Source organism: Oncorhynchus nerka, linkage group LG6 (assembly GCF_034236695.1).
Source record: "Oncorhynchus nerka isolate Pitt River linkage group LG6, Oner_Uvic_2.0, whole genome shotgun sequence".
Lineage (NCBI taxonomy): Eukaryota > Metazoa > Chordata > Actinopteri > Salmoniformes > Salmonidae > Oncorhynchus > Oncorhynchus nerka.
Window position 1 is genome coordinate 11,223,286 of NC_088401.1, and position 23,104 is coordinate 11,246,389.

The 23,104-nt window shown below is 45.5% G+C and overlaps 1 protein-coding gene across 2 annotated transcripts in view; it reads right to left on the bottom strand.

Annotated features, from left to right (window-relative positions):
- The window catches only part of LOC115116640 (rho guanine nucleotide exchange factor 4-like), a 104,631-nt gene that overhangs the window by 6,553 nt on the left and 74,974 nt on the right, over positions 1 to 23,104 (bottom strand). For both annotated transcript variants that reach the window (XM_065019261.1, XM_029645132.2), the window contains 4 exons: positions 7,935 to 8,114; positions 7,489 to 7,689; positions 6,580 to 6,759; positions 295 to 527 (listed from right to left, as the gene is read on the bottom strand). In XM_065019261.1, the coding sequence (XP_064875333.1) occupies positions 295 to 527; positions 6,580 to 6,759; positions 7,489 to 7,689; positions 7,935 to 8,114 (794 nt within the window). The remainder of the gene's footprint in view (positions 1 to 294; positions 528 to 6,579; positions 6,760 to 7,488; positions 7,690 to 7,934; positions 8,115 to 23,104) is intronic.

Consider the following 23,104-nt stretch of genomic DNA (forward strand, 5'->3'; position numbering starts at 1 on the left):
CAGCTGCAGAGGGTACTTACCTGTGCTGGGGGTTGGTGTATTTCAGTAACTCGGCCAGCTGCAGAGGGTACTTACCTGTGCTGGGGGTTGGTGTATTTCAGTAGCTCGGCCAGCTGCAGAGGGTACTTACCTGTGCTGGGGTTGGTGTATTTCAGTAGCTCGGCCAGCTGCAGAGGGTACTTACCTGTGCTGGGGGTTGGTGTATTTCAGTAGCTCGGCCAGCTGCAGAGGGTACTTACCTGTGCTGGGGGTTGGTGTATTTCAGTAGCTCGGCCAGCTGCAGAGGGTACTTACCTGTGCTGGGGGTTGGTGTATTTCAGTAGCTCGGCCAGCTGCAGAGGGTACTTGCAGATCTTCTGGACGGGCGTGAGCAGGAAGCCATCCAGCGAGATGTCAATCATCTTCTGCAGCAGACGACAAGCCTCGAAGAAGAACACGTACTTGTTGTTCTTCATCCGCCGGGACAACTGCACACAGGCGTTGGGGTGGTTGTTACAGTACTCCGAGTAGATCTGGAAGTCTGTTTGCTGAGGAGGGAGAGACAGGGCGCGTTAACATGGCGGTTTGAAACCATGAAAATTATTAAACTCTAGAGAGGTTTCTTGACTTGGATCCCTAACGTAAACTGCCGGTGATACTTCTACATTTTGGAAAATGGTAAATGCCCTGAATCGTACAAATTCCTCCTCTTCTTCCATGACTAAGCAAGTTCTGTCTGACTCTGGCCTCCTAACTGAGAAGAATGGAATAAGTGATACCGCAGGAGACAAATAGGTCCTGTTGTATATTAGCATGTTTCCAATTCACCATGCAGTTCTGTCGTGTGGGTGTTTGCCATTAATCCCCTGTCAAGTGTGTGTTCCCCCTCTACAGGCCGATGGAGAATAAGGTTAAAAGGCAGACAAGCTCAGAGGCCAACTGGGAGGGACTCGCCTCCCTGCGGACCTGACATCCTTTCACTCCCTCCTCTCTACATTTTCCTCTTCTCTCTCTGCTGCTAAAGCCACTTTCTACCACTCTAAATTCCAAGCATCTGCCTCTAACCCTAGGAAGCTCTTTGCAACCTTCTCCTCCCTCCTGAATCCTCCTCCCCTCTCCCCCTCCTCCCTCTCTGCAGATGGGTTCGTCAACCATTTTGAAAAGAAGGTCGACGACATCCGATCCTCGTTTGCTAAGTCAAACGACACCGCTAGTTCTGCTCACTGCCCTACCCTGTGCTCTGACCTCTTTCTCCCCTCTCTCTCCAGATGAAATCTCGCGTCTTGTGACGGCCGGCCGCCCTACAACCTGCCCGCTTGACCCTATCCCTCCTCTCTTCTCCAGACCATTTCCGGAGACCTCCTCCCTTACCTCACCTCGCTCATCAACTCATCCCTGACCGCTGGCTACGTCCCTTCCGTCTTCAAGAGAGCGAGAGTTGCACCCCTTCTGAAAAAACCTACACTCGATCCCTCCGATGTCAACAACTACAGACCAGTATCCCTTCTTTCTTTTCTCTCCAAAACTCTTGAACGTGCCGTCCTTGGCCAGCTCTCCCGCTATCTCTCTCAGAATGACCTTCTTGATCCAAATCAGTCAGGTTTCAAGACTAGTCATTCAACTGAGACTGCTCTTCTCTGTATCACGGAGGCGCTCCGCACTGCTAAAGCTAACTCTCTCTCCTCTGCTCTCATCCTTCTAGACCTATCGGCTGCCTTCGATACTGTGAACCATCAGATCCTCCTCTCCACCCTCTCCGAGTTGGGCATCTCCGGCGCGGCCCACGCTTGGATTGCGTCCTACCTGACAGGTCGCTCCTACCAGGTGGCGTGGCGAGAATCCGTCCTCACACCACGTGCTCTCACCACTGGTGTCCCCCAGGGCTCTGTTCTAGGCCCTCTCCTATTCTCGCTATACACCAAGTCACTTGGCTCTGTCATAACCTCACATGGTCTCTCCTATCATTGCTATGCAGACGACACACAATTAATCTTCTCCTTTCCCCCTTCTGATGACCAGGTGGCGAATCGCATCTCTGCATGTCTGGCAGACATATCCGTGTGGATGACGGATCACCACCTCAAGCTGAACCTCGGCAAGACGGAGCTGCTCTTCCTCCCGGGAAGGACTGCCCGTTCCATGATCTCGCCATCACGGTTGACAACTCCATTGTGTCCTCCTCCCAGAGCGCTAAGAACCTTGGCGTGATCCTGGACAACACCCTGTCGTTCTCAACTAACATCAAGGCGGTGGCCCGTTCCTGTAGGTTCATGCTCTACAACATCCGCAGAGTACGACCCTGCCTCACACAGGAAGCGGCGCAGGTCCTAATCCAGGCACTTGTCATCTCCCGTCTGGATTACTGCAACTCGCTGTTGGCTGGGCTCCTGCCTGTGCCATTAAGCCCCTACAACTCATCCAGAACGCCGCAGCCCGTCTGGTGTTCAACCTTCCCAAGTTCTCTCACGTCACCCCGCTCCTCCGCTCCCTCCACTGGCTTCCAGTTGAAGCTCGCATCCGCTACAAGACCATGGTGCTTGCCTACGGAGCTGTGAGGGGAACGGCACCTCAGTACCTCCAGGCTCTGATCAGGCCCTACACCCAAACAAGGGCACTGCGTTCATCCACCTCTGGCCTGCTCGCCTCCCTACCACTGAGGAAGTACAGTTCCCGCTCAGCCCAGTCAAAACTGTTCGCTGCTCTGGCCCCCCAATGGTGGAACAAACTCCCTCACGACGCCAGGACAGCGGAGTCAATCACCACCTTCCGGAGACACCTGAAACCCCACCTCTTTAAGGAATACCTAGGATAGGATAAAGTAATCCCTCTCACCCCCCCTCCCCCTGAAAATATTTAGATGCACTACTATTCCACTGGAGGTCATAAGGTGAATGCACCAATTTGTAAGTCGCTCTGGATAAGAGCGTCTGCTAAATGACTTAAATGTAATGTAATGGACTGGAACGGCAGCACACAGTATTTAGACTTTTGTACCATGCTGTTTGTTTCTTTAGTTTGAATGATCAGAATTCATTTTGGTAGAAAATGTTCTGTACATTTTTGTATCCAGAAGAATGACAAATCAAATCAAAGTTTATTTGTCACGTGTGCCGAATACAAGACCTTACAGTGAAATGCTTACTTACAGGCTCTAACCAGTAGTGCAAAAAAAAAGGTATTAGGTGAACAATAGGTAGGTAAAGAAATAACACAACAGTAAAAAGACAGGCTATATTCAGTAGTGAGGCTATAACAGTAGTGAGGCTATAACAGTAGCGAGGCTATATAGAGTAGTGAGGCTATAACAGTAGCGAGGCTATATACAGTAGAGAGGCTATATACAGACACCGGTTAGTCAGGCTGATTGAGGTAGCATGTACATGTAGATATGGTTAAAGTGACTATACATATATGATGAACAGAGAGTAGCAGTAGTTTAAAAGAGGGGATGGCGGGTGGTGGGTGACGGGACACAATGCAGATAGCCTGGTTAGTCAATTAGCCAACTTGAATCAAACTCTGGACATTCGATTTGTCTGCATCAAGACCAACATTTCACCAATCTCCATTGTGGCTAAAGGATTAGAATGGAATTTGGGACAATTCTATTGGACAATTTAGCCACTACAGATGCTTTAAGTCTGCATTTTATCTCGGCAGGCTTTTTATTTGAAAGAAACGGTGGTTTAATTGACCCCGGTCAGTCAATCGAATACTCTTCCCTCTGCCTGCCTCTAGCTGACTCAACGGTTAACCCATAAATGTTTTATTTAATTTCAACATTTTACTATCTTTGATGTGCTTGATGCCTTGCTTAAGGTTGATGTAAAAGAAAATCTCCTTGGGCAGATATGCTTGATCCATTTTTTTGCTCCAGCTCTCTGCCCCGCTGATTGCTGAATCATTAAGCCATATTTTCTACCTGACCATTATATCTGATACTATCCCCAAGGTTTGGAAGACGACACATGTACTCCCCCTAACCTGACCATTATATCTGATACTATCTGGTACTATCCCCAAGGTTTTAATGACGACCCATGTACTCCCCCTAACCTGACCATTATATCTGATACTATCCCCAAGGTTTTAATGACGACCCATGTACTCCCCCTAACCTGACCATTATATCTGATACTATCCCCAAGGTTTGGATGACGACCCATGTACTCCCCCCAACCGGACCATTATATCTGATACTATCTGGTACTATCCCCAAGGTTTTAATGACGACCCATGTACTCCCCCTAACCTGACCATTATATCTGGTACTATCTGGTACTATCCCCAAGGTTTGGAAGACGACCCATGTACTCCCCCTAACCTGACCATTATATCTGATACTATCTGGTACTATCCCCAAGGTTTGGAAGACGACCCATGTACTCCCCCTAACCTGACCATTATATCTGGTACTATCCCCAAGGTTTGGAAGACGACCCATGTACTCCCCCCAACCTGACCATTATATCTGGTACTATCCCCAAGGTTTGGAAGACGACCCATGTACTCCCCCTAACCTGACCATTATATCTGGTACTATCCCCAAGGTTTGGATGACGACCCATGTACTCCCCCTAACCTGACCATTATATCTGGTACTATCCCCAAGGTTTCGAAGACGACCCATGTACTCACCCTAACCTGACCGTTATATCTGATACTATCCCCAAGGTTTGGATGACGACCCATGTACTCCCCCTAACCTGACCATTATATCTGATACTATCCCCAAGGTTTGGAAGACGACCCATGTACTCCCCCAACCTGACCGTTATATCTGATACTATCTGGTACTATCCCCAAGGGTCACCACCCTTATGAAGGACCCTTGTGACCTAAATAATTATCCCTATATTTCTAAACTTTCTTGCCTAGCTAAAATATTACAATCCTTGATTCATTCTCAGCTAAGATCTTTCTTATCTTTGAAATGTATTCTAAACGTACATCAGTCGGGTTTTAGACCAGGTCATCTCTGCTGCATCCCTAGTTATAAATGATGTGGTTAATGGATAAAAGGCAACATTGTGCTGCCCTCTTCATAGACCTGACAAAGGCTTTCGATACTGTTGACCACTCATTGCTAATTCAGAGGCTTTCCTCAATTGGCCTTGACCAGGCTGCATGTAACTGCTTTAAAAATTACTTGACCGATAGAACACAATGTGTATCTACTGACGGTGTTAAAAGGACCTTTTAACTGATGATTGTGTTTGTTCTGGTGCCTCTAGGTCAATTCAGAAAGATAATTGACAACCTTTTAACTGATGAATGAGATGTTCTGGTGCCTCTAGGTCAATTCAGAAAGATAATTGACGACCTTTTTAACTGATGATTGTGTTTGTTCTGGTGCCTCTAGGTCAATTCAGAAAGATAATTGAGGACCTTTTTAACTGATGAATGAGATGTTCTGGTGCCTCTAGGTCAATTCAGAAAGATAATTGACGACCTTTTTAACTGATGATTGTGTTTGTTCTGGTGCCTCTAGGTCAATTCAGAAAGATAATTGAGGACCTTGTAACTGATAAATGTGTTTGTTCGTTATAACCTTGTCTTTCTTTCTGCTTGCATGTTGTATTTACATTGATGTAAAATCAGGGCTCATCTGTAAAAGAGACCTTGGTCTCAGTCTGACTCCCTGACAAAATAAAGGTTCAGTAAATAAATAGATACTAAAGTGTGTATAATAATACAGTAACGAGGGGCATCATAGACCTCAATCAAAGCACACATTCATTTCAGATGTTACGTCATGTTTAAGATGCTATGTACTCACCATATTGCTTTTTATTTGATGTATTTCATTCATCTTGCTCCTTTGCACCCCAGTGCCGCTACTTGCACACTCATCTCCTGCACATCTATCACCCCAGTGTTTAATTTGACATACCGTAATCATTTCTCCACTGTGGCCTGTTTATTACCCCCTCATTTGCACACACTGTATATAGACTTTCTCTACTGTATTATTGACTGTACGCTTGTTTATTCCATATGTAACTCTATGTTGTTGTTTGTGTCGCGCTGCTATGCTTTATCTTGGCCAGGTCGCAGTTGTAAAGGAGAACTTGTTTTCAACTTGCCTACCTGATTAAATAAAGGAGAAATCAAATAAAATAAATAAAATGTCATGTTTCCGACAACGTTACTCAGGCCATATGACACAGGTCAGGTGAAGTCAGCGTCACAGTGTGTTTGTCACGATCGTCATCAGGAGCGGACCAAAATGCAGCGTGGTATGTGTTCGTGATGATTTTTTAATTAAAAGAAAGCACTGAAGACTGAATACAAACTATACAAAACAATAAACGAATAACGACTGTGAAGCTATAATGAGAACTGTGCTGACACAAGCAACTAACATAGACAATCACCCACACCCACAATGACAAAACAGGCTACCTAAATATGGCTCCCAATCAGAGACAATGACTAACACCTGCCTCTGATTGAGAACCATATCAGGCCAAACACAGAAACAGACAAACTAGACATACAACATAGAATTCCCACTCAGATCACACCCTGACCAAACAAAACATAGAAACATACAAAGCTAACTATGATCAGGGTGTGACAGTGTTGAACGCTACTCACATGTTCCAGGAAGCAGGAACCGATCTCGCTGAGGTGCGGCTGCTCCTTGTTGAACCTCTTCTCCAGACCTTTCAGGAACTTTTTCTGGAAGCGGTAGATGTCCTCGATGTTTCCGAAGATACACAGCAGCTGCTCCTCTGTGAACATGTCTATCCTCTTACGACACTGCTTGATGTAACCCTGAGAGGAACAGTAGACCCATGTAGTACATTATACAGATTTTATACCCGATCTTACTCTGTCAAATATGTTAACAATTCCTAGAAATAATCAGTTTGAAAGTTGAGATGCTCTAGTCTGAACTGAGACGCTGTAGTCTGAACTGTCGTCTGAACTGAGAGGCTCTAGTCTGAACTGAGAGGCTGTAGTCTGAACTGAGAGGCTGTAGTCTGAACTGAGAGGCTGTAGTCTGAACTGAGAGGCTGTAGTCTGAACTGAGAGGCTGTAGTCTGAACTGAGAGGCTGTAGTCTGAACTGAGAGGCTGTAGTCTGAACTGAGAGGCTGTACTCTGAACTGAGAGGCTGTACTCTCAACTGAGAGGCTGTACTCTCAACTGAGAGGCTGTACTCTCAACTGAGAGGCTGTACTCTCAACTGAGAGGCTGTACTCTCAACTGAGAGGCTGTACTCTCAACTGAGAGGCTGTACTCTCAACTGAGAGGCTGTACTCTCAACTGAGAGGCTGTACTCTGAACTGAGAGGCTGTAGTCTGAACTGAGAGGCTGTAGTCTGAACTGAGAGGCTGTAGTCTGAACTGAGAGGCTGTACTCTGAACTGAGAGGCTGTACTCTGAACTGAGAGGCTGTACTCTGAACTGAGAGGCTGTACTCTGAACTGAGAGGCTGTAGTCTGAACTGAGAGGCTGTAGTCTGAACTGAGAGGCTGTAGTCTGAACTGAGCTGTACTTACCTCACAGATGTCTTTGAGGTGTTTGATGTAGTCTCTCTCTGTGATCATGATCTCATTGATGACATTAGTCCTCATCTGTTCCTTACAAGGCAGGCCTGGTCCCAGAAACAGGCCCACGCCTGGCTGGTCATTCTCCCCAGCCCCAGGCTTCTCCAGCTGGGCTAGGTACTCCTCCATAGGCTCATCCTGGTTCACACGCAACTACAGGGACCAGGGAGAAAGGTACCGTTAGTATAGAATATCCTCACTAACAGATCACTAAAGTTAAGATGCAGAATGTTTTGGGGGGGACAACTGCAGCACTTACAACCCTAGCAATAATAATATATAACAAAGATAAATAAGAGAGAGTAGTTCATTTCTGTTGTCTTCAGTTCCAGAGAGAGAGAGAGAGAGAGCGAGAGAGATAGAGAGAGAGAGACAGACATGTAGAGTTAGTTTCTTACCCGGACGAAGCTGGCTGGGAACCAGCCCTCACTGTCCAGAATGCGTCCCCACCACCACTCTTTGTTGGTGGCATCCACTACCTCAATGACATCCCCCGCCTTGAAGCCCAGCTCCTGGTCGTCCATAGTGACATGGTCCCACAGCGCCTCGGCGTACACACAGCTGCCATCGCTAATCAGCTGGGGAGGGGACAGACAGACAGACAGGGACAGCACATGTCAGTATTGGGTGGATTTCATAGTGGCATAATAAAAAAATGGACGACATTGCAATACAAGGTAAACAAGGTTTCTAAAAAATTTAAACAATTCTGATCAGGAAAAACTCTAGTTATGGGCTAACTAGGGGCCCTGGAGGTTTCCCTGGTCAGGAACCTCTAGTTATGGGCTAACTAGGGGCCCTGGAGGTTTCCCTGGTCAGGAACCTCTAGTTATGGGCTAACTAGGGGCCCTGGAGGTTTCCCTGGTCAGGAACCTCTAGTTATGGGCTAACTAGGGGCCCTGGAGGTTTCCCTGGTCAGGAACCTCTAGTTATGGGCTAACTAGGGGCCCTGGAGGTTTCCCTGGTCAGGAACCTCTAGTTATGGGCTAACTAGGGGCCCTGGAGGTTTCCCTGGTCAGGAAGTCCTCTGTACGTTATTCATCCAGCATGGATGACTTTGTAAAACCAGTTTATAAATAACCTCACTGGAAAGCAGAGTGGCTGATAGAGAGAGTAGAGATATGCATGATTTACAGTATGATGTAATAGGGTTGTACAAGTATCACTAAACTACAACTCATCACTCTGAAACATGACTACTGCTCACCACAGACAAGGAGTACAATGTCGTTTCAACCCAGAAATTATGACTTTGTAACAACAATGTTTCTACTCTGTAGGCTAAATTTTAGCACAGACACAACATAATCATCTTTCCGCTACTGTGTTAGCTAAGCTAACTGGGTCAGGTCCTGAGTGGAAAGCATTGATTCTGTTGAGCCAAGCCACTGAGACTGAGAGGGGCTTGACAGAGATCAATGTGGAGAGAATGAGAGAGAGAGAGAGAGTTAAAGAGCCTGATAAATATACAACAGTCATCATATTTCACATTGCCACATACACACACGTACAGTTGAAGTCGAAGTTTACATACACCTTAGCCAAATACAGTTAAACTCAGTTTTTCACAATTCCTGACATTTAATCCTAGTAAGAATTACCCATCTTTGGTCAGTTAGGATCACCTCTTTATTTTAAGAATGTGAAATGTCAGAATAATAGTAGAGAGAATTATTTATTTCAGCTTTTATTTCTTTCATCACATTCCCAGTCGGTCAGAAGTTTACATACACTCAATTAGTATTTGGTAGCATTGCCTTTAAATTGTTTAACTCGGGGCAAAGTTTCGGGTAGCCTTCCACAAGCTTCCCACAATAAGTTGGGAGCTGGTTGAACTGAGTGGAACCAGTAGAGCTGGGAGCTAGTGGAACCAGTAGAGCTGGGAGCTGGTTGAACCAGGAGAGCTGGGAGCTGGTGGAACCAGTAGAGCTGGTGGAACTGAGTCAGGTTTGTAGGCCTCCTTGCTCACACACACGCTTCTTCAGTTCTGCCTACAAATTTTCTACAGGATTGAGGTCAGGGCTTTGTGATGGCCACTCCAATACCTTGACTTTGTTGTCCTTAAGCTATTTTCCACAACTTTGGAAGTATGCTTGTGGTTATTGTCCATTCTGAAGACCCATTTGCGACCAAGCTTTAACTTCCTGACTGATGTCCTGAGATGTTGCTTCAATATATCCACATAATTTTTTGTCCTCATGACGCCATCTATTTTGTGAAGGGCACCAGTCCCTCCTGCAGCAAAGCACCCCCACAATATGATGCTGCCACCCCCGTGCTTCACGGTTGGGATAGTGTTCTTCGGCTTGCAAGCGTCCAGCTTTTTCCTCCAAACATTACGATGGTCATTATGGCCAAACAGTTCTATTTTTGTTTCATCAGACCAGAGGACATTTCTCCAAAAAGTGCAATCTTTGTCCCCATGTGTAGTTGCAAACTGTAGTCTGGCTTTTTTATGGTGGTTTTGGTGCAATGGGTTCTTCCTTGCTGAGCGGCCTTTCAGGTTATGTCGATATAGGACTCGTTTTTACTGTGGATATAGATACGTTTGGACCCGTTTCCTCCAGCATCTTCACAAGGTCCTTTGCTGTTTTTCTGGGATTGATTTGCACTTTCTGTACCAAAGTACGTTCATCTCTAGGAGACAGAACGCTTCACCTTCCTGAGCGGTATGATGGATGTGTGGTCCCATGGTGTTTATACTTGCGTACTATTGTTTGTACAGATCAACGTGGTACCTTCAGGCGTTTGGAAAAGGCTCCCAAGTATGAACCAGGTCTTGGCTGATTTCTTTTGATTTTCCCATGATGTCAAGCAAAGAGGCACTGAGTTTGAAGGTAAGGCCTTGAAATACATCCACAGGTACACCACCAATTGACTCAAATGATGTCAACTAGTAACCGAAAGGTTGCAATTTCAAATCCCCGAGCTGACAAGGTACAAAACTGTCGTTCTGCCCCTGAACAGGGGCCTAGTTAACTAAAGGAAGTCAAAAATAATAATAATTAGCCTATCAGAAGCTTCTAAAGCCATTACATAATTTTCTGGAATTTTCCAAGCTTTTTAAAGGCACAGTCAACTTAGTGTATGTAAACTTCTGACCCACTAGAATTGTGATACAGTGAATTATAAGTGAAATAATCTGTCCGTAAACAATTGTTGGAAAAATCACTTGTGTCATGCACAAAGTAGATGTCATAACCGACTTGCCAAAACTAGCATTATAGTAGTACGCCTTGTCCGAATGGCCTATTTCCTGTTTCTGCAGTGTGATGTAGCAGTACATACCATGGACAGGACACTAGTCTATCTCCTGTTTCTGCAGTGTGAGGCAGCGTGACGTACCAGTACATCCCCTGGACAGGACACTAGTCTATATCCTGTTTCTGTAGCGTGGGGCAGTGTGACCAGCACATCGCGTGGACAGAACAGAAGTCATTATTTTATTCTTGCTCAAAAGCCACAACTAACTAACTCGTACCAGCGTAATTCCTCAAGCGTAAGCTCCTAACCTTAATATGCTAGGCCTTTATACTGTCGAGTATAGCTGGGATGATAAACTGAAAATGATCAACACCGACCTCATCACAGGCATTTTGCTGATATCGTTAACTATGATAAGTAGCCTATAATAGAGAAATGTGAATGAAATAAGTTTGCTAATGTCGTGACTTGACTTTAACATTGATCTGAAGACTGTTTTTTTTTTATTTATCTTATAAACTAATTATGTTTAAATTCTTACCCGATTAAACTAATAATGTAATGATTAACTCATTAGGATCTGGTGCACCACGAGAGAGGTTCTTTAAAGAGTTACTCTCTCCCTAATTAAACTCTAAAAGGTCTTTACCTATCACATCTATAAACAGTCAACTTATTAATCATAACCTCGTATCAAATCATCATTCTGAACAGTTGTAACCTCCTTGCATCTGCAAACATCCCATCCCAAACTCTAGGGAGTTTTTCCGAGCCAACGTGCTTCAACACCTGCATTGCTTGCTGTTTGGGGTTTTAGGCTGAGTTTCTGTACAGCACTTTGAGATTTCAGCTGATGTACGAAGGGCTTTATAAATACATTTGATTTGATCTTATAATGCAGTACTATACAAATAGGTTCAATTATTTATTTACTAGCTAATTAAAGGGTAACACAGGATAAACATACACACTTAATACGTTAAAAACAGGTCCCTAGCAGACTGACAACAACATGGCTGCTTGAGAGAGAGAGAGAAACACAACGTTGGTACATTTAGAAACTACTCTCACTAATAGTATTCCGATACTTTGCACACGAACCTCCACCCGCTTGGAGTAAGAAATCATGAATGTATTTACGTGAGATGCCTTGTTTAGCCGTGTATCTCTCTCGGAGACGGTCAGCCTTGGAAAGGGGGTTTGGGCCTTTTCGCGGCACGCTTGTTAGGCTCTGATTGTCCAAAAGAGTTCCAACAAGTCTTCTGTTGTTAATCTCTGTATTTGTCCTGTATCCGGTGACTTGTCCTGTAGTCCTGAACAGAACTAGACAGTTTATTTTCCTTCCATTTGCTCTGGAAGATACCTCTTTGAAAATGTGCTAGCCAGCTGTGTCGATGGTTCCCAGTGGGGTGATGAGAGTAGCGTAATATGATGGTTTGAGAATAGTAGTAGAATGGTCCCACTTAAAATCACTTTTCTAGATACTTTGCAAATCAGCCGTACCAGTGATTGTCGGAGAGGTGAGTTTATCGTCTCTACCTCGTGTTGATATTCAGAGTTCAGACCATTTTTAACGTGTAGCTGCAGCTCTACGTATATCTGGTCTGGTATGTTAATTCTTAACCCAAACCTAAACATTTTCATCATTTTCATATCACGTGCACACGCATAGGATGGAATCTTCGTCCATGTTGTGGGTATACTTTCCAAGTTACAGTATTTCCTTCATAACATTTTTAATGACATCACAAAATAACAAACAAAATGACGTTAGTGTTCTATAGATCGCATCTGACCATTCCTCATGTTCTATGTTGGAAATATTGTTCCAGTATCCACTTTAGAACAGCGGGAAAAGGTCTGTTGAAACAAAAGACATTCATCTGGTGAACATTGGAGAGGGAGAGTTGAATGTTCTACCTTGATTTACAACAGGGCACCGTGAGTTGTTAAAACCAGTTCCTGCGAGTGAGAGGGGGTCTGGTTAAATTGAGGGGGTCTGGTTAATTGCAAACCTGATCTGACCTATTTGGATCCTCATAGGACACTCATGACACTAATATGTGTTATTGTTAATAATGGAAAAATCAATGGCTAGCACTAGTTAAAAGGGTACATTTAAAAAAAACTCTGGTGTATATTGATGTTCTAAACTTATTGTTCAATTTATCGTTATCGCATTAATTCCGTCAATTTATCGTGAGATTTTTCTCGATAGGCCCAGTTCTACTGTCAAACATAGATCATATTATGATGTCACTTAGCCTATGTGTCTATTTCTATGTCTATTGTGTGGGCTAAGATGATCTATGTCTCCCTGCCATAGATCCATCATCACGGTGAGGGGGACTATGGCCCTGTTGCTAGGCGACATGCCCCCACAAATCTATTCTCTCCTCTACTGGTCCTGCCATCATTATACAACTAAACACACAGAATATTTCATTTCACTGACAGTAGATATTCATCACGTGAACCAGGTTAAAGACATAATATTCTAGTATTAGCTGTACTGGAATATCAATACCAGTTTGTATACAGAAGGAAAACAGAGGAAGAATCCAAACATACACACACACACACTCATGTGAGTGCATCTCTGCCAGGTGGTGGATGTAAACAGGACACTTCTCTCTGTGTGACTCCTTATCAGTAGCTCTGGGCCATGGTGGTACTGCCCTGGTACTACTGCCCTGGGCCATGGTACTACTGCCCTGGGCCGTGGTACTACTGACCTGGGCCGTGGTGTAGCGGTATTTATTAGAGAGGGGTAAAGAAAGATTTTGTTCGGGCGCCAGGCAGGTATTAACCATGCCGAAAGGAAAAGAGTAGAATAGAGAGAGTACCACTACCAGACCCACACACATCAGCAGAAGAGACTGCCTAGAGTGTAGCCTGTTTACCAGATAGCCAGTGGAGAGAAAAGAGAATACACACCATATAAAACCCACATCACAGCACAGGGGTAACCCAAACAAGAATACCTCATACAATAATACTAATACTAATAATGGCAGAGCAATACAACAGCAACTTCATACAAGAACGAACCCAGTCATCAACATAGGATTTGCAATAATCTGTATTATTTTCTAGTGGGTGAGTGCAGAGGGTATGAATGCGGGGGGTGTTCATCAACACAACAAAGGCCTTAAAAATGTCCACAGTCTTCTCGGCCACATGTCATTAGTACACCCCACCTCAATACAGTTCACATAATATACAACTTGCAAGTAACCTACTAAAATGTCCATCCAAATACTTCTGGCAGGGAAATAATAGTTCAGCTCTAATGAACTTCAATGGGAAGTGCATTTGAAAAATAGAGAGTCTGTTGCAGGGTAAAGCACTGGAATGAGAGGGAAGAGAAAGAGAGAGAAAAATATAAATCTTAGCTGTGGTCTTCAGGCCTGCCGGTGTCTGACTGTCCGATGGTTTGTTGGTTTGTTTGTTAAAGCTTCACAACAATGTTGCTACTAATCCATGCGATCCATAACGGGCGCGGTCCCAAACAAAAACAACCACGATCTAAAGCGATCACACCGATGATTGAGTTAAATACTTTATAAACTACAAACGCTGAAAACAAACAAAACTTCTGCAGCACAGCACACACAATCAAACTGTCGTGCCACCCAAGAGCTCCTCCCCAAAGAGCTGAACGAGTTCTCTTTATTTCCTCCTTCCTTACTGCTCATGCGCTCTTAAAGTGGCAGCGCACGGTGAAGGCTCCGAGCAGATTTCGCCACAGTGGTACTACTGCCCTGGGCTGTGGTACTACTGACCTGGGCCATGGTGGTACTGCCCTGGGTCGTGGTACTACTGCCCTGGGCCGTGGTACTACTGACCTGGGCCGTGGTACTACTGACCTGGGCCGTTCTACTACTGACCTGGGCCGTGGTACTACTGCCCTGGGCCGTGGTACTACTGCCCTGGGCCATGGTACTGCCCCTCTCATCACCCCATGGGCCAGCCTCAGCTTCAAACCTGTCCCTGTCCTGAGCTGCCTCGTCACCCCTCACGGCAAAGCTCCAAGACAAGCACGGACTACAAAAGGAAAACCAGCCACGTCACGGACCTCAACGTCTTAATTCCAGATAAACTAAACACCTTCTTTGGCGCTTTGAGGATAATACAGTGCCACCAACGTGACACGCTACCAAGGACTGTGGGCTCTCCTTCTCTGTGGCTGACGTGAGTAAGACATTTAAACGTGTTACCCCTAGCAAGGCTGCCAGCCCAGACGGCATTCCTAGCCGCGTCCTCAGAGCATGCGCAGACCAGCTGGCTGGTGTGTTTACGGACATATTCAATATCTCTCTATCCCTGTCTAATGTCCCCACATGCAACCTGTTAAGCCTACCCCCTACTTTTTCGAACATTCTGTTAAAAATCGCGCAACATTTCAGCGTCCTGCTACTCATGCCAGGAATATAGTATATGCATAGATTAGTATGTGTGGATAGAAAACACTCTGACGTTTCTAAAACTGGTTAAATCACAGCTGTGACTATAACATAACGTGTGTTTCATCGAAAAGCGCAAGAAAAACTGATCACCGAAAACTGGAAAATATATCAATTTGCCACTTGCATGTATTGTCTATTGGAAAGCAAATTACATGGGGCTGAGATTGCAAGTCCTACAGCTTCCACACGATGTCGCCAGTCTTGTCAATTGCCTGGGCTTTGTTTCTTGGTCAAACGAGTAAGAGAGAGCCCATTCCTTCCGGTCTCCGACAGGATGTTTTGGAGGAGAAATTTCCGAACATGATTTTAAGACGTGGAGCTATTGAATACACATCGCCCCGTTATCAATTTGATAGATTATTAACGTTTACTAATACCCAAAGTTGGATTACAAAAGTATTTCGAAGTGTTTTGTGAAAGTTTATCGTCGACTTTTTTAATTTAAAAAAATGACGTTGCGTTTTAAAACGCTGTTTTTTCCTGGATCACACACTTTTCATAGATCGATATTTAGGGTATATATGGACCGATTTAATCTGAAAAAAGACCCAATAGTGATGTTTATGGGACATCTAGGAGTGCCAACAAAGAAGATCGTCAAAGGTAATGAATGTTTTATATTTTATTTCTGCGTTTTGTGTAGCGCCGGCTATGCTAATTATTTTGTTTACGTCCCCTTCAGGTATTTCGGGGTGTTGCATGCTATCAGATAATAGCTTCTCATGCTTTCGCCGAAAAGCATTTTAGAAATCTGACTTGTTGGCTGGATTCACAACGAGTGTAGCTTTAATTCAGTACCCTGCATGTGTGTTTTAATGAACGTTTGAGTTTTAACGAGTGCTATTAGCATTTAGCGTAGAGCATTTGCATTTCCAGATGGCTAGATGGGACGCATGCGTGTCGGGTGGACTTAAGAGGTTAAGATGGCCACCATTGTTCCTGTACCCAAGGCAAAGGTAACAGAACAAAATTTTATTGGAAGACTCAATAACCTTGGCTTCTCAAATGACTGCCTCATCTGGTTCACCAACTACAGTGTGTCAAATCGGAGAGCCTGTTGTCCGGACCTCTGGCAGTCTCTATGGGGATGCCACAGGGTTCAATTCTAGAGCAGACTATTTTCTCTTTATATATCAATGATGTCGCTCTTGCTGCTGGTGATTCTCTGATCCACCTCTAAGGAGACGACACCATTCTGTATATATCTGGCCCTTCTTTGGACACTGTGTTAACAACCCTCCAGGGGAGCTTCAATGCCATACAACTCTCCATACGTGGCCTCCAACTGCTTTTAAATGCAAGTAAAACTAAATGCATGCTCTTCAACCGATTGCTGCCCGCACCCTCCCGTCCCTACTAACATCACTACTCTGGACGGTTCTGACCTAGAATTTGTGGACAACTACAAATACCGAGGTATCTGGTGACACTGTAAAATCTCCTTCCAGACTCACATTAAGCATCTCCAATCCAAAATTAAATCTAGAATTGGCTTCCTATTTCACAACAAAGCATCCTTCACTCATGCTGCCAAACATACCCTCGTAAAACTGACTATCCTACCGATCCTCGACTTCGGCGATGTCATTTACAAAATAGCCTCCAACACTCTACTCAGCAAACTGGACGTAGTCTATCACAGTGCCATCCATTTTGTCACCAAAGCCCCATATACCACCCACCACTGCGACCTGTATGCTCTCGTTGGCTGGCTCTCACTACATATTCGTCGCCAAACCCACTGGCTCCAGGTCATCTATGAGTCTTTGCTAGGTAAAGCCCCGCCTTATCTCAGCTCACGTGTCACAATAGCAACACCCACCTGCAGCACGCAGTCCAGCAGGTATATTTCACTGGTCATCCCTAAAGCCAACACTTCCATTGGCCTTTGCAGCCAATGACTGGAACGAATTGCAAAAATCACTGAAGATGGAGACATATCTCCCTCTCTAACTTTAAGCATCACCTGTCAGAGCAACTTACCGATCACTGTACCTGTACACAGCCCATCTGTAAATAGCACACCCAACTACCTCATCCCCATACTGTTACTTATCCTCTTGCTCTGTTGCACCCCAGTATCTCTACTTGCACTTCATCATCTGCACATCTATCACTCCAGTATTAATGCTAAATTGTAATTATTTCGCCTCCATGTCCTATTTATTGCCTTTACCTCCCTCGTTTTCTACATTTGCACACACTGTACATAGTTTTTTATATTGTGTAATTGACTGTACGTTTGTTAATGTGTAATTCTTTGTTGTTGTTTTTGTCGCACTGCTTTGCTTTATCTTGGCCAGGTCGCAGTTGTACAAACAGCACACATACAGTACACATACAGTACACAAACAGTACACATACAGTACACATACAGTACACAAACAGTACACAAACAGTACACATACAGTACACATACAGTACACATACAGTACACAAACAGTACACAAACAGTACACATACTTTTTATTTTTTATTTTTTTATTTCACCTTTATTTAACCAGGTAGGCTAGTTGAGAACAAGTTCTCATTTGCAACTGCGACCTGGCCAAGATAAAGCATAGCATTGTGAACAGACAACACAGAGTTACACATGGAGTAAACAATTAACAAGTCAATAACACAGTAGAAAAAAATGGGCAGTCTATATACAATGTGTGCAAAAGGCATGAGGAGGTAGGCGAATAATACAATTTTGCAGATTAACACTGGAGTGATAAATGATCAGATGGTCATGTACAGGTAAAGATATTGGTGTGCAAAAGAGCAGAAAAGTAAATAAATAAAAAAACAGTATAAAAACAGTATGGGAATGAGGTAGGTGAAAATGGGTGGGCTATTTACCAATAGACTATGTACAGCTGCAGCGATCAGTTAGCTGCTCGGATAGCTGATGTTTGAAGTTGGTGAGGGAGATAAATGTCTCCAACTTCAGCGATTTTTGCAGTTCGTTCCAGTCACAGGCAGCAGAGTACTGGAACGAAAGGCGGCCAAATGAGGTGTTGGCTTTAGGGATGATCAGTGAGATACACCTGCTGGAGCGCGTGCTACGGATGGGTGTTGCCATCGTGACCAGTGAACTGAGATAAGGCGGAGCTTTACCTAGCATGGACTTGTAGATGACCTGGAGCCAGTGGGTCTGGCGACGAATATGTAGCGAGGGCCAGCCGACTAGAGCATACAAGTCGCAGTGGTGGGTGGTATAAGGTGCTTTGGTGACAAAACGGATGACACTGTGATAGACTGCATCCAGTTTGCTGAGTAGAGTGTTGGAAGCCATTTTGTAGATGACATCGCCGAAGTCGAGGATCGGTAGGATAGTCAGTTTTACTAGGGTAAGCTTGGCGGCGTGAGTGAAGGAGGCTTTGTTGCGGAATAGAAAGCCGACTCTTGATTTGATTTTCGATTGGAGATGTTTGATGTGAGTCTGGAAGGAGAGTTTGCAGTCTATCCAGACACCTAGGTACTTATAGATGTCCACATATTCAAGGTCGGAACCATCCAGGGTGGTGATGCTAGTCGGGCATGCGGGTGCAGGCAGCGATCGGTTGAAAAGCATGCATTTGGTTTTACTCGCGTTTAAGAGCAGTTGGAGGCCACGGAAGGAGTGCTGTATGGCATTGAAGCTTGTTTGGAGGTTAGATAGCACAGTGTCCAATGACGGGCCGAAAGTATATAGAATGGTGTCGTCTGCGTAGGGGTGGATCAGGGAATCGCCCGCAGCAAGAGCAACATCATTGATATATACAGAGAAAAGAGTCGGCCCGAGAATTGAACCCTGTGGCACCCCCATAGAGACTGCCAGAGGACCGGACAGCATGCCCTCCGATTTGACACACTGAACTCTGTCTGCAAAGTAATTGGTGAACCAGGCAAGGCAGTCATCCGAAAAACCGAGGCTATTGAGTCTGCCGATAAGAATATGGTGATTGACAGAGTCGAAAGCCTTGGCGAGGTCGATGAAGACGGCTGCACAGTACTGTCTTTTATCGATGGCGGTTATGATATCGTTTAGTACCTTGAGTGTGGCTGAGGTGCACCCGTGACCGGCTCGGAAACCAGATTGCACAGCGGAGAAGGTACGGTGGGATTCGAGATGGTCAGTGACCTGTTTGTTGACTTGGCTTTCGAAGACCTTAGATAGGCAGGGCAGGATGGATATAGGTCTATAGCAGTTTGGGTCCAGGGTGTCTCCCCCCTTTGAAGAGGGGGATGACTGCGGCAGCTTTCCAATCCTTGGGGATCTCAGACGATATGAAAGAGAGGTTGAACAGGCTGGTAATAGGGGTTGCGACAATGGCGGCAGATAGTTTCAGAAATAGAGGGTCCAGATTGTCAAGCCCAGCTGATTTGTACGGATCCAGGTTTTGCAGCTTTTTCAGAACATCTGCTATCTGGATTTGGGTAAAGGAGAACCTGGAGAGGCTTGGGCGAGGAGCTGCGGGGGGGGGGTGGAGCTGTTGGCCGAGGTTGGAGTAGCCAGGCGGAAGGCATGGCCAGCCGTTGAGAAGTGCTTATTGAAGTTTTCGATAATCATGGATTTATCGGTGGAGACCGTGTTACCTAGCCTCAGTGCAGTGGGCAGCTGGGAGGAGGTGCTCTTGTTCTCCATGGACTTCACAGTGTCCCAGAACTTTTTGGAGTTGGAGCTACAGGATGCAAACTTCTGCCTGAAGAAGCTGGCCTTAGCTTTCCTGACTGACTGCGTGTATTGGTTCCTGACTTCCCTGAACAGTTGCATATCACGGGGCTATTCGATGCTATTGCAGTCCGCCACAGGATGTTTTTGTGCTGGTCGAGGGCAGTCAGGTCTGGAGTGAACCAAGGGCTGTATCTGTTCTTGGTTCTGCATTTTTTGAACGGAGCATGCTTATCTAAAATGGTGAGGAAGTTACTTTTAAAGAATGACCAGGCATCCTCAACTGACGGGATGAGGTCAATGTCCTTCCAGGATACCCGGGCCAGGTCGATTAGAAAGGCCTGCTCACAGAAGTGTTTTAGGGAGCGTTTGACAGTGATGAGGGGTGGTCGTTTGACTGCGGCTCCGTGGCGGATACAGGCAATGAGGCAGTGATCGCTGAGATCCTGGTTGAAGACAGCGGAGGTGTATTTGGAGGGCCAGTTGGTCAGGATGACGTCTATGAGGGTGCCCTTGTTTACAGAGTTAGGGTTGTACCTGGTGGGTTCCTTGATGATTTGAGTGAGATTGAGGGCATCTAGCTTACATTGTAGGACTGCCGGGGTGTTAAGCATATCCCAGTTTAGGTCACCTAACAGAACAAACTCTGAAGCTAGATGGGGGGCGATCAATTCACAAATGGTGTCCAGGGCACAGCTGGGAGCTGAGGGTGGTCGGTAGCAGGCGGCAACAGTGAGAGACTTATTTCTGGAGAGAGTAATTTTCAAAATTAGTAGTTCGAACTGTTTGGGTATGGACCTGGAAAGTATGACATTACTTTGCAGGCTATCTCTGCAGTAGACTGCAACTCCGCCCCCTTTGGCAGTTCTATCTTGACGGAAGATGTTATAGTTGGGTATGGAAATCTCTGAATTTTTGGTGGCCTTCCTGAGCCAGGATTCAGACACGGCAAGGACATCAGGGTTAGCAGTGTGTGCTAAAGCAGTGAGTAAAACAAACTTAGGGAGGAGGCTTCTGATGTTGACATGCATAAAACCAAGGCTTTTCGATCACAGAAGTCAACAAATGAGGGTACCTGGGGACATGCAGGGCCTGGGTTTACCTCCACATCACCCGCGGAACAGAGAAGGAGTAGTATGAGGGTGCGGCTAAAGGCTATCAAAACTGGTCGCCTAGAGCGTTGGGGGCAGAGGATAAGAGGAGCAGGTTTCTGGGCATGGTAGAATATATTCAGGGCATAATGCGCAGACAGGGGTATGGTGGGGTGCGGGTACAGCGGAGGTAAGCCCAGGCACTGGGTGATGATGAGAGAGGTTGTATCTCTGGACATGCTGGTTGTAATGGGTGAGGTCACCGCATGTGTGGGAGGTGGGACAAAGGAGGTAACAGGGGTATGCAGAGTGGATCTAGGGGCTCCATTGTGAACTAAAACAATGATAACTAACCTGAACAACAGTATACAAGGCATATTGACATCTGAGAGAGACATACAGCGAGGCATACAGTAATCACAGGTGTTGAATTTGGAAAGCTAGCTAAAAACAGTAGGCGAGGCTAATCCGCTAGCACAACAAACAGCAGGTAAAATGGCGTTGACTAGGCAACGGGCCGACAGGTAAAACAAACAAGCAGAATGGAGTACCGTGATTAATGGACAGTCCAGCGTGCGTCAGCTATGTAGCCAAGAGATCAGTGTCCAGGGGGCAGCGGTGGATGGGCAGGGAAGATGGGCTGGCGAGTGTTATCCAGGTTTTAAAAACTAACAATGACTAAATAGCTTGTAGCTAGTTAGCTGGTTAGCGTCTGGAGGTTCTTGAGTGTGTCATAAAAATAAAAATTAAATTAAAAGTAATAGCATTTAAGTCATTTAGCAGACGCTCTTATCCAGAGCGACTTACAATAGCGATTCCGTATCACATTGGGTGAGGCAGGTTTCCGGAAGGTATAAACAAATTAAAAATCAAAAAGAGATAGAAAGTAAATGGGGTCAGAGAGTGATTGGGACGCGGTGGTTCAGACGGTTAGCAGGCCTGTGCTAACAAGCTAACAGTTCGTAGGCCCGAGCTAGACAAGGTAGCAGTTAGCGGACCGGAGCTTGACAAGCCAGCCGTTAGCAGGCCGAATTAGCAAGCAGGGAGATAGCGAGGGCTAGAGAGTTAACCTTTGGGGGACGTCGCGATGGGGTGAGTCTGTTTATTCCTCTTCATGCGGTGACATCGACAGACCGGTCGTGGGCCCGGGTAATTGTAGCCCAGGAGTATGCTACAGGTGCTCTAGTACGCTAGGTGAGCTGGAGACACGGCGATTCAGAAAGCTCGCGGGCCTTGGCCAGCAGATGGATCTTTGGTGATGTCGCAGCGGAAAAGCCTGTTGAAACCACCTCGGACGATTATGTCGGTGGACCAGTCGTGATGGATCGGCGGGGCTCCGTGTCGGCAGTAGAGGGTCCAGGCCAATTGGCAAAATAGGTATTGTTGGACCTCTTCGGCTAGTCGGGAGATGGGCTTAGCTCGAGGCTAGCTCAAGGCTAACTGGTGCTTGCTCTGGGACAGAGACGTTAGCCAGGAGTAGCCACTCGGATTGCAGTTAGCTAGTTGCGATGATCCGGTGTAAAGGTTCAGAGCTTGCAGTAGGAATCCGGAGATGTGGTAGAGAAAAAGCAGTCTCATATGCTCTGGGTTGATGTCGCGCTGGTGTCCTAGTTAGCTTTGAAGACCGCTAGCAGTGGCTAGCTACTAGCTAGTAGCTAGCTAGCTGGCTAGCTTCTGATGAGGGTTCCGGTTCTAAAGTATAGAAAGAGCAGATCCGTACCACATTGGGTGATGCGGGTTGCAGGAGAGTATATTCAGCCTGTAGTTGGAAAGTGAGATTAAAATATGTACGAAATATATACAGAAAAAGAAAAAAAACGAGGAAAACTATATTTACACTATATTTACACCAGACAGGACGGGACAAGACAAAACACACGTCCGACTGCTACGCCATCTTGGAAGATTACACAAATAATAGAACACACCCCAGCAGTTTGCAATGTGTTCTTCTTCTCCCACACTTTCTATTCACAACATAGAAAAACATTTAACTATGTACCAGACATGTACAACACGTACAGGGCAGAGTATTTCATGATGTCAACAACCCCCGTGGTGCAAGCTAGCTAACCCGTCCCTCACACATGAGCTGTGTTGGTGCTAGCTAACCCGTCCCTCACACATGAGCTGTGTTGGTGCTAGCTAACCCGTCCCTCACACAT